The sequence below is a fragment of the Tursiops truncatus genome, chromosome 2 (assembly GCF_011762595.2).
Source record: "Tursiops truncatus isolate mTurTru1 chromosome 2, mTurTru1.mat.Y, whole genome shotgun sequence".
Taxonomy (NCBI): Eukaryota; Metazoa; Chordata; class Mammalia; order Artiodactyla; family Delphinidae; genus Tursiops; species Tursiops truncatus.
The window spans coordinates 171,254,272-171,267,122 of record NC_047035.1 but is presented as its reverse complement, the minus strand read 5'-3'; the positions used below and the strand labels follow the sequence as shown (position 1 = coordinate 171,267,122).

Genomic DNA, 12,851 nt, shown 5'->3' with positions numbered 1-12,851 from the left:
CAGGATCAAGTCTTTGTTTAGCTAAGGGGCATTTCAACCCAACACTCACTTCACAAGAAGCCACGTGTTAAACATTACTGTATGGTAAGGTTCTGTTTTCAGCTCTTGGTTGGACCAAGCCTAAGTGCCAAAGTATTTCGTTTGCTTTGAATTATGATTTAATACTTAATCAAATTTTTGACATTGTTATATAAAAACAAATCTGTGTATGTAGCAGATATGAACAAATGAGCACATATATTAAGTCCTGGCTTTAGGACCTGATCCATTACAGATGTTAAAGCTTACTTCTGACTGGGCTTCAGATCCACCTAAAATTTCAGATAAACTGTGTTTTACAGCCCAGTTAATTTTAGCTCTTTCTACAGGCTCCTTTATAAGAACTATTTTTCATTTAAAAAAAACCTTCTGTATGAGTAGTTTGTCTTCAGGAACCAGATCCATCTGCCGATGTTAAAGATCAGAAGCATTTGGGCTATTCCGTAGGGTTAAAAACCATGGGTCACAGATTATCAATTGGATCTCTGAGCCTGAAACCATCAGTGTTTGCTGAATGAATAAAGCAAACAATGAAAAATCTGGGCCTGGTCCCCAGAACACTAGAATTTGGAATGGTCCTTGTCATTTCTTTGCAAACGTGATCCACAGTAAAGAATGAATTTGGCGTGGTGATGCAAGTGACCATGGCATGAGTTCAGCTGACTTCTTAAGAAACAGTACAGACCAGGCTGAAATATGAGTCATCTTTCTCGATTACACCGCAGTAACAAACAGTCAATAACAAGAAAACAAATCAAAAGCAATAACAGAAAATTTCTGTGGCTTACAGTGACATATGTTTATTCTCCACTGGTGTTAACATGCTAGTCTGGTATCGGTGGCAGTTCTGCTGATCTGGCCCCTGTCCCACCTGTCCCTGGGGCCCCAGCCCTTGGTCTTGTGAGAGCAGAAAGGAAAAGACGGTTGAATCGTGCAGTGACCCCCAAAGCTTCCACTTGGAAACTGCACATCACCTCTGCTCACATTCTTTAGGGCAAAGCGAGACCTGTGGCCAAGCCCAGAGTCAACGGGAAGGATAAATATTAAATCTCCATAGGGAGACAGCACAAGTCACAAGGCCATGAGCTTGTGAGATATGCAGTCTCTTACAGGAGGAAGTTGAATAGGAAAAACGAAAGAGGTTTTTGTTGCCGCTGAGGGGGCGGAGGGAGGCATGCAAATTCACAAGCCCTAAGATGGTGAATACAGGATGCGCTGCGCATGATTTGGGGTCACTTTAGAGCACTGAGGGATTGTGGTTATAGTATATTGCCATGCCTGGGTTCCAGGGAGAATATAGACTTTCAGAATTAATAAGGTTTCATTTCCACCGGGAGAGAGAAACATAGCCAAGATCAATTGTACCTTCTAGGTTTAAAGCCCTCGAGCCCTATAAGTTCCTCTTAAAACATTTGGACTGCAGCTGCCTTTCTCCTTGCTGGAGTCCTTGAATTTCATTAGTGAGGCCCAGGGGAACGGCCTGCTTTAGCGTTTGCTCTGCTGCTTTTGGACTGTGTTTCTTCCTCCTTGTCATCTGCTAATGGGCAAAATAGAAAAGAGAGATGCTTGCTACGGTCTTAGCAGAAGCGAAGGGCACCCCAGAGGGTTCAAGAACAGGAGGACATCTTACTCCGTGTTTCATGCTTTCCGGTTTCCAAGAACTGTAGCATGCCTGCGTCTCTAGCAAAAATTGAACCGTCATACCACGCCTTACAATTAATGAATCAACAAGTGTCTGTCCGACACCTATTTGCAAAGTTGTTAGATGCTGAAGGTGATATGGAAATTTTCTCTTCCTTCAGAGATTTGCTGTTTGGTTGGAGAGCTGTGTAGCATAACGTTACGGCTGTGTGTGAAATTTGCGTTCAGCTCGTAGAAAGGAACTGGTTTGGGATGAGTCAGTGGAGAGGCATGCGATTGCCGGTGTCTGTGTAAGACTCTGTCATATGGCTGTACCATGATTTATTTAATCACCCTCCTATTATTAGACGTGTGGAATATTTTCAATTCTTGTGTCTATAGAGCATACGCTGATGTGGAACCTTGTGTGTCTTTGTCTGCATCTTGAATGATTTCCTTATGACAGAGTGTGAGAAGTGAAGTTACCGGGTCCAAAACTATGAACATTTCCAAGACTCCTGATACATATTGTCCAATTATTTTCCAGAAATTTATACTTCCAACCAGTTATGCATGGGAGTAACATGTTACCATATCCCTACCAGCTTTGAGGATTATACTTTTAAGCTCTTCCCTTTACTGCCCATTCCCTTTGACCTGGATATTCTTCCAAGTTTCAACTTAAAAGTTACTTCTGCTGAGAAATATTCCCTCATTCTCTGTAGGAGTTCAGAGTATTTGGTTAAGTTAATGGTTCTCTACACTTTTAAGACCTTCTTATATCAACCTTATGCTATTCTGAAATGAAATTCATAGATAATATCAGCTCATATTGTATACATACATTATATAAATAAAAATAAAATTGTAAGTGTAAGATTTAGGAGAAATAAAGCAAAGTAAAAAAAAAAAATTATGAGGACTTCCCTGGTGGCACAGTGGTTAAGACTCCATGCTCCCAATGCAGGGGGCCTGGGTTTGATCCCTGGTCAGGGAGCTAGATCCCACATGCATGCCGCAACTAAGGAGCCCGTCTGCCACAACTGACAGGGCGCAACCAAATAAATAAATTAATTAAATGAAATTTAAAAAGTTATGACAGTATGTTAAAAGCCTAGGCAAGCTGCACTTGAAGACAGAATGAAGTCGTAACTTGTTTGCCCCCTAAACCCTATCAACGCCGCACTAAAAACGCAGGCCGACGTGGCTACGTAGGTTGGTGAATTTTCTGAAATGGCGACCAATTCTTGGCAGATTTCCAGGAGGAAAAAAAGGACTTCTTTTGATTCACACTCTACTTGTAATCCTGGAAAATCCGGTGTGTGTTAGAATTGAGCAAAAGTATTTTGCACTTGGTATATAAACCAGAGCTAGATTTTACACTTGTAACTGTCACTGCATTGAAGGTCACACAGGAGAGAGGAGAATCCTCGTTGTGTGTGACTGGCTCTCACATTTCAGGGTGTTTAGTATCTTGGGTCCCCAGCCACTAAATGCCAGTAGCGCCCCACCCCCATCCTGTGAATAATGAAAACAAAACCAAATATGCCTTCACGGATTTCCAAAATGCCTAACTGAGGTACCCGTGGAGCCCCATTGTGTTAAGTAGTAAAAGAGCATATTCTCTCCTTCCCTGTACGTGACGCTCACGCTTTTGAAAAAAAAGTGCTTGCTTCTTGTGAGTTCCTGTGAGCGGTGACTGTCTTTCACAGCAGTATCACCAGTACAGGCCCTGGTGTTTGTTGATGCCTTGAAGATGGTAGTCGAGGGAATGGATTAGTAGGTGGATGGCTAGCTCTTCCAAAATAATTCTGTAGAACAAAGGTAGTATGAACATCCATGGAAGAATTCCTGATTTGAGTGAGGAACTTCAGAAAGGTCAAGAATAACGATAGCTGTTCTTCAGTCCACCTCTTCTAGCACTAGGCATTTCGCTAAGGAATTCACACGTTTGTTTCACCTGTTCGCTCCAACTGCTTGAGCTTGGCTTAGATTTAGTGACTTGTTCAAAGTTACTAAGTGTGGAGGTTTGTAAGTGACAGAGGTGGGAATTGAATCCAGTTGACATGACTCTGTAGACCATGCTCATGGCCACCACGCTATAAGATACTGACTATTGATTTAAAATAGGTGGTCTTTATAATATGAAGGAAATTTTCTTTTGCTCCTGACTTTCTAAGAGTTTTGTTTCTAATAATAGGAATGCTAACAAACTTTTTGACATCTATAGAGATAAATAGTTTAGCTTATTGGATCTATTAGTGAGCTTAATTTATAATTTGAGAGTTATTTGTAGTGAGGTGGATGGACCTATAGTCTGTCATACAGAGTAAAGTAAGTCAGAAAGGGAAAAACAAATACTGTATGCTAACACATATATATGGAATCTAAAGAAAAAAAAGTGGTTATGAAGAACCTAGGGGCAGGACAGGAATAAAGACGCAGATGTAGAGAATGGACTTGAGGACACAGGGACGGGGAAGGGTAAGCTGGGACGAAGTGAGAGGGTGGCATGGACATATATACACTACCAAATGTAAAATAGATAGCTAGTGGGAAGCAGCTGCATCACACAGGGAGATCAGCTTGGTGCTTTGTGACCACCTAGAGGGGTGGGATAGGGAGGGTGGGAGGGAGATGCAAGAGGGGGGAGATATGGGGATATATGTAGATGTATAGCTGATTCACTTTGTTATACAGCAGAAACTAACACACCACTGTAAAGCAATTATACTTCAATAAAGATGTTAAAAAATATATATATAATTTGAAACAATCCTTGCATTACTCTTAACCTCATGTTTTATTTGATATATAAGCCTAACAATGGAGAGAATTCATTTTTCTAGAACTGTGTGTAGGATTTTTATATCTATATTAATAGGTGAGATCTACCCATAGTTTTCCTTTGTATTATCTATGTTGGGATTTGGTGAGATGGTTCTGAGACAAATTATTTGGGAATTGTTCCATGTTTGAGGGTTCCTTAGAACAAATTATATATGGGAATTATCTTTTCCTTACAAGTTTAATATAACTTACCAGGTAGAGCATCTTCTAGGAGTTTTTTGGGGGGAACTAATTGTATTATATTCAATTTTATCCATGGCTTATTGCCTATTCAGATTTTATTTTTCTTCTTGAGATAATTTTAGTAATTTATATTTTTCTGGAAATAACCATTTCAAACATTCAACTATATTAACATAGTGCTGTACATAGAATTATCATATTAAACAAGTGTTTCAGTATCTGTGTATTTGTATCATGTTTGTCATTTTTAATTTTTTGTATTTGTGCTTCTTTTCTTTCTTTCCTTTTCTTTATTGATTAGGATTCTTGATTAGGATTACAGATCAATTTGCTTCTTCTGTTTAGGTTCGAGATGATCAAACCTTACTTGGAAAAGTCTGTGGCAGTGAAACCCTCTCTCACATTAAATCCATCACTAATAGTATCTGGATCAGGCTTAAAATAGACGCTTCTGTTGTAAGAGCTAGTTTCAGTGCTGTTTATCAAGTCGGTAAGAAAACTCATGCCTTAATTTTTAAATGTCTCATTTGCCTGATTATAACATTTTCATTTCTTGAAATAATTGAGTAATTTTATGTCCTCCAGTGGTAAGGGGAAAATTCTAATAGTAGTGTTACATTCCATTATGTCCTCCTGCGGAGTGAAGCTTTGCAGTAAAATTGAGGGCAACAGTCATTTATCTCTGGACACACACTACTGTCTTTTTCATACTTACAGCGTGTGGAGGTGAATTAACTGGAGAAGGGGTCATCCGCTCGCCCTTTTATCCTAACGTGTATCCAGGAGAAAGGATCTGCAGGTGGACCATCCACCAACCCCAAAGCCAAGTGGTTCTTCTCAACTTCACTGCCTTTGACACGGGAAGTTCTGCCCACTGTGATACAGATTATATTGAGGTGAGAGTAAAACACTTTGGAATATTTGCACTTGATTGGATATTATTAAAAATATTATGTCACGTTTTCCTCAGATCAGTTACATGAAACAAAACTAGTTTATAGGTGCAAAATTCTCAACAGAATTCTAGCTAACTGAATCCAGCAGCATATAACGAGGATTACGTACCATGACCGAATGGGATTTATCCCAGGAATGCAAGGTTGGTATCTGTCCAAAAATCAGTCAGTGTAAAATAAAATAAAGGAAAAAAACACAAAAACACCCACATAGTTACCTCAATAGATGCAAGAAAAAAAAAAAAAGCATTTGATGAAGTTTCATACCTTTTCATGATAAAAACACTCAACAAACCAAGAATAGAAGGGAACTTCCTTAATCTGATAAAGGGCATCTGTAAAAAAAACCCCACAGCTAACATCATATTTAGTGATGAAACACTAAATGCTTTGCCTCTACGGTCAGTAAAAAGACAAAGATGTCTGTTCTCACCACTTGTATTCAACATTATACTGGAGCGGAGCAGTGGGGCGGCCTCGGGGTCTCCCGGCCCTTCCCGGACTCGGCTCTGGGCTGACAGTGCCCCGCGGCCACGTTAGGGGTTCCCTCTCGGCCGTTTAGGGAGGGCCGCCGGTGCCCTCAGCTGCCTCACCTGGACACGAAGGCTGACCTTCTTGTCTTGACCACGAAACCAGGAATAACCAGGTGACATGGGTTAGTCCCTCCTTTCAGAGGAGTAACCTGCCGTTGCTAGAAACCGCAGGACGGTTCCTACGCTGATGTGGACCCAACCCCAGGAGACACTAAGTGAAAGAAAGCCAAGAGTGGAAAAACGTGTGAGGATGTGCATTGTTGGCAGGTTTGGGGTGTTTTTTTAAAAAGACCCACGAGGGTAGAGATGTCCACGAGCTCGCACAGGCAGAGTCCCTCCCGAAGGGCCAAAACGGGCAGTGAGGAAGCCAGCAGAGATGGGAGGACGGGGACAGGGGCGGGGGAAACAAGTTTGGGGATATTTGAGTGTGTGATCTAAACACACAAAGTCCTTTTATGAGGTTATCACATCATAAAGCGAGAAGGCAACGTTAAAAAAAGAAAAGTGGGCCTTTTCAGCTGGAACCATGATAGTTAATAGATTCATGAGATTGAATTTGTGAGGATAAAATGTTAAAGGTCAGTACTGGAGTATCAATATCTGCTGCAAAGGTTTCGAATCGACGAGACGACCTGAGTCTTGGAAGCGAGATTGTTTTTGTTTTTGAGGGGAGGAGGGGGAGCCCGGCAAATAGAAGGAGCTCAAGCCCCTTTTGTTGAATGAATAAATAAATGCCTTTCTGCTACAAGAAAAAAGAAACAAACAAACAAAAACCTAGAAATTCTAGTTAGGACAATTAAGCAAGGAAAGGAAACAAAATGCATCCAGAATGAAAAGGAAGGAATACAATTATCTCAATTCACAGATAACATGATGTTGTATATAAAAAATCATAAGGAATCTATACACAGACACACACACACTTAAACTATTAGAACTAATAAACAAATTCAGCAGGTTGTGGGATATAAGATCAAAATATGAAAGTCACTTCTTTTTTATATACTAGCAATGAACAATTTGAAAATGAAATCAAGGAAACAATTCCAATTACAGTAGCAAAAAAGAATAAATATTGAGGAATATAGCTTTAAAAAGACATGTAAAATTTGTACTCTGAAAACTACAAGATGTCATTGAAGGAAATTGAAGATCTAAATAAATAGAAAGACATCTCATGTTAATGGATTAGAAGACATAATAATGTTAAGATGGCAGTACTCCTTAAATTTATCTAAAGATTTAATTCAATCTCTACCAAAATCCCAGCGGGCACTTTTGCAGAAATTCACAAGCTGATTGTAAACTTCGATGGGAAATGCAAGGGAACCAGAATAACCAGAAGCATTGTTGAAAAAGAACAACATTGGTGGAGTCACACTTATGATTTTAAAACTTAGAACAAAACTATAATAATCAAGACAGTGTGTTATTCAGGTGAGGATACAAATATGGAGCAATGGAACAGAATAGAAAATCCAGAAATAAATTCATACCTTTATGACCAATTGATTTTTGAAAAGGGTGCCAAGACGATTCAATGGGAAAAAGTAGTTTTTTGAAGTGGTGCTGAATGTGCACACACAAAATCACGGAACTGGACTCCTTCCTTACACTGTACACAAAAATTACCTCAGAATGGACCATAGACCTAGATTTCGTAGCTAAAACTATGAAACTCCTGAAGAAAACATAGGAGTAAATATCTGTGACCTTGGGTTAGGCAAAGCCTTCTTAGATCTGACACAAAAAAACGCAACAAAAGAAAAATTGGACTTCATCGAAATTAAAAACAAATAATCTAATTTTTTAAATGGGCAAAGAATATGAATATATATTTCTTTAAAGAAGATATACAAATAGTCAGTAAACACATGAAAAAGATGCTCAACATCACTAATCATCAGGGAAGTACAAATCGAACCACAATGAGATACTGCTTCACACCCGCTAGGATACTATCATCAAGAAGTCAGATAATAACAAGTGTTGAAATTGGAGCCCTTTTACACTTACACACTGCTGGTGAGCATTTAAATGGTACAGCTGCTTTGGAAAACAATTGGTAGTTCCTCAAAAAGTTAAACGCAGAGTTATCATTTGATCCAGCAATTCCACTTCTAGGTATACACCGAAGGGAAACGAAAATACACATCCACACAAAAATTTGTACATGAATGACTTCAGTCTTTATTCATAGTAGCCAAAATGTAAAAACAACCTAAACGTCCATCAATTGATGTGTATTAATAAAATGTGATATATCCATACAGTGGACTATTATATGGCATTAAAAGGAAATGAGGTAATGACACATGATACAAAATGGATGAACTTTGAAAACATTATGCTCAGTGAAAGTAGCTAGTTACAAAAGGCCACATAGTGTATGATTTCATTTATTTGAAATGTCCAGAAGAGGCAATCTTATGGAAATAGAAAGTAAATTAGTGGCATCCTGGGGCTGGGGTTTGAGGGGGATGGAGAGCGGCTGCTAAGGGGGATAGAGTTTCTTTCCGGGAGACTAAAATATTCTAAAATTGATTTTTACTATACTAATAAACATTTTAGAAAAAATTATTTTTGAAGCAGTTTTCCAAAATAAATATCTAACAAAATAAATTTGAACATATCTTTTTTACTTAGATTGGTAGCAGTTCCATTTTGGGTTCTCCTGAAAATAAAAAGTATTGTGGCACAGACATACCTTCGTTCATAACATCCGTGTACAATTTTCTTCATGTCATATTCGTGAAAAGTTCTTCTGCTGAAAATTATGGTTTCATGGCTAAATTTAGTACTGCGGCTTTGGGTAAGAGATTGATTCCCCTACTTTGCCTCTTGGGCTTGTATTAGAATAAGTGAACAATGGAAATAAATTATTATAGAAATTTAATCTACACTACAGATGTGTAGTCACCTACACTGTAAAAATTTTACAGTACATGCAAAGGCAAAGAATATATATATATTTCCTAATCAGCACATGTCAGTAATTAACTGATGTCTATTAATAAGAGAAAAACTAGGTTATCTTCAGTGACATAGAAGGAACCTTTTTCTTTTTGACCTTTTAAGGGATTATGATCAGATTATTTTATTTGAAATTATTTATTTGTTGGTTACTTTTTCTGTATTATTATTTTTATTTCAACAGCATGTGGAAAAGTTCTTACAGAGTCAACAGGAAGCATTCAAAGTCCTGGCCATCCAAATATCTACCCCCATGGTGTCAACTGTACCTGGCACGTAATAGTCCAACCTGGTCACCTGATTCATCTGAGATTCAGGGAATTTCATCTGGAGTTTCATTACAATTGCACAAAGGACTATCTAGAAGTTTATGACACTGGTTCTCAGACATCTCTTGGGAGGTGAGATGATTTTGTTTTTCGATTTTTAACACAAAAACTTCCTGCTTTCTTGCACTCCTGCTTCAGTGATGGATTTAAAGTCCATCATGTTGTGTTATAAAAACCAGGTGAGATCAACACACTTCTCAGTGACCATTTCTACATCGCTACTCACTACTCTGTAGCCTTGGCCATTAGTAATTACCTTTCGGCATGTGGATATACCCACGAAGCCATCACCAAAATCAAGATAATGCACATATCCTTTACCCTCACACCTTCTTCCTGCCCATTACGATTCCTCACTTTGTTCCTCATCCCCAGCCCCAGGAAACCATGAAAATGCTTTCTATCACTGTAGCTTAGTTTGCATATTCTGGAATTATATAAAAGTGGCATCATTCTGTATGTGCTCATTTTTCATCTGAGTTTTCTCAGTCAGGCTAATATTTTGTTGAGCTCCTTTGACCTGAGGCTTTACAGTTTTATGAAATATGAAACATTTTGGACCATTAGTTCTTGAAACGCTTTTTCTGTCTCCCCTCCCCTTGGGACTCTGATTACATGTATCTTAGGCCATTTGATGTTGTCCCAGAACTCATTGATATTCTCTTCATTTGATTTTGTGTCTTTGTTCTCTGTGCATTTCATTTTGGAAAGTTTCTATTACTCTGTATTCAAGTGCACTAATCTTCTTTCCTACAGTGTCTATCTGCTATTAATCCTACCAAATGCATCTTTTCGTCTCAGACATGGTAGTTTTCACTTCTGGAAATTCATCTGGGGCCATCTTTTATATCTTCCACATCTCTACTTTACACATTAATTTTTTGCCTCTAGCTTCTTAAATTGGTGGGATACAGTTATAACTATTTTTATGTCCTTGTCTGCTAATTCAGTCCTCTGTGTCATTTCTTGCTACGTTTAGATTGATCAGTTTTTCTTCTCATTATGGGTCATACTTTCCTCCTTCTTTTCATGCTTGGTAATATTTGATAGGATGACACACATTTTCAATTTTGTGTTTGTGCACTGGACACTACTGTATTCTTGGGCTTTGTTTTGGGATGCAGTTAAGTTACTTTGAAACAGTTTGATCATTTCCAGTTTTGCTTTTAAACTCACTTGTCTCCTGTCTCTGAAGAGTCATTGTCCTTCACTGCTTGATAGCCAGTGTCTTGAGAGCCATTGTTCTATCTATTTTTGTCCAGATTTTCAGTTGTTTCAGATACAAGATTATGTAAATCCAGCCCCTGTTATTACCTCTTTGTTGGAAATAGATATCTCCTGATTCCTTTTTCCCCTTCTTTTTGTATTTCATTTTCTTTTTCCTCATCCATTTGTTGTTGTTGTTGTTGTTTTGTTTGTTTGTTTTTGCGGTATGTGGGTCTCTCACTGCTGTGGCCTCTCCCACTGTGGAGCACAGGCTCTGGACGCGCAGGCTCAGCGGCCATGGCTCACGGGCCCAGCCGCTCCGCGGCATGTGGAATGTTCCCGGACCAGGTCACGAACCCGTGTCCCATGCATCGGCAGGCAGACTCTCAACCAGCGCGCCACCAGGAAAGCCCTCCTCATCCATTTTTTAAACATTTTTCTTTATCCATTATTTCCTTAAACTTATTTTTTCCCCCAGTTTTATTCTCCCTCTTCATTTTTTGATCTTTCTTGTCTTAATCTTTAAGTTTTTAAAATTCCTTCTTTTTTTCTATTTCTTTTTTATACTTGACTTGTAATCACTGAAAAATACATAATTTTTGCTGAATGACATAAACTACAATGATCTAGTCCGAATTTGGCAGACATGGGCATATAGAGAGACATTTAGAATATTAATTAATTCATCTACCTTTGTTTTGATCAAGATATTGTCATTTTTAACACTGAAATGGTATTATACACCTTTTCTTTTCCTTTTTCTTTTACAGAAATTAACTCATCTATTTCCCATATTTAATACTTTGTCTTATTTTGGTTTCTATTTTTTTCCCCCTGTCATTCCATTAAGGTACTTTTACCAAGTGTTCTCTGAATTGAGATTTCTATTTCCTAGCCACTCCTTCTTATAAATGTTTCTCTAGATGAAAGCTCACGACATAATGTCTTTTAGCTTTACTACAAGAGTTTTTCTGAGTAAAAATGTTTTCTTCAACAAAAACTTGACATGGTTTAGTAAACAAACTCTTACCTCTCCATAGGCCAGCTGGGTAAAGACAACAGATTCCACCTGTCTAAGGCTTACTATTCCAGGCACTGTTCTAAGTTCTTTATATACAGTGTATTAACTCATACAGTTCTCAAAACAACTCTATGAAGTAGGTGGTGTCATCACCCCCATTTTACAGATGGGAAAACTGAGGCATAGATGTTGAGTCCTCTGCCCAAAGTCATAACGCCTCTAAGAGATAGACCTGGCTCTAGAGTCTGTGCTCTCTGAGTTTATAATACATGGTTTTCCTTTGTTGCATAAGTGTGTTGATTACATTTCTATGAATAAGTTCAGTAATGTGCGGTATGGTGACTCCTATAGCTCGTAATTTCTAATTTCATTGAACTTCTGCTACAAGTCACACAGCTAAGCACATACATAAAACCATCTAAAGGAAGTAATCATGAATTGGATGATCTTTAGCAACTTTGTAAATGGTTTGTGCTTGAAATGTACTTGTTTTTTAAGGTTAATAGGGGATATTATTGTTGTTATTTTTTTTTATATGTCCTAATTTGGGGTACATCATTTCAAGCATACTGAAAGTTTTTCAACCTGTGTTCTTTCTTGGTTTCAAATAGATATTGTGGAAAATCCATCCCACCCTCTCTTACCAGTAGTGACAACTCATTAATGCTTACATTTGTGGCTGACTCTGACCTTGCTTATGAAGGCTTTTTAGTAAACTATGAAGCAATTGATGCATCAGCAGGTAATAAAATAGCATTGTATGCTTGGTTTCTCTTACTGCATTAAAGGGTAGTACTGTGAGAATACTTCAGGCCAAAAGCTGTGACATAATGAAAGATGCGTTTAGAATAAAGTGTAGTGACTTAAGTGCCTTCCATATTAAATATAGAGTAATGAAAAGGTAAGAGTGTTTGATCAATGTTAACTTTTCTAATTTTGGTAATTGTACTCTGATTTTGTAAGAGAATGTTTATGTTCTTAGGAATAATAAAGCGATGGGAGCAAAATATACGTATGTAGTAAATCTGAGTCAAAGGAATTTGGGAGCTTTTTCTTACAACTTTTCTGTGAGTTTAAAATTCTGTCAAAATTAAGTGTTACAAAAGAGACCAAACGCTTATTTTAAGAAATTAGAGAAGGG

General features: G+C 38.1%; 1 protein-coding gene across 1 annotated transcript in view; it reads left to right on the top strand.

Annotated features, from left to right (window-relative positions):
- The window catches only part of CUBN (cubilin), a 266,027-nt gene that overhangs the window by 39,576 nt on the left and 213,600 nt on the right, over nt 1–12,851 (top strand). The window contains exons 18-22 of the mRNA XM_019933506.3: nt 5,038–5,182; nt 5,410–5,588; nt 8,828–8,993; nt 9,339–9,555; nt 12,322–12,452. Of these exons, the coding sequence (XP_019789065.2) occupies nt 5,038–5,182; nt 5,410–5,588; nt 8,828–8,993; nt 9,339–9,555; nt 12,322–12,452 (838 nt within the window). The remainder of the gene's footprint in view (nt 1–5,037; nt 5,183–5,409; nt 5,589–8,827; nt 8,994–9,338; nt 9,556–12,321; nt 12,453–12,851) is intronic.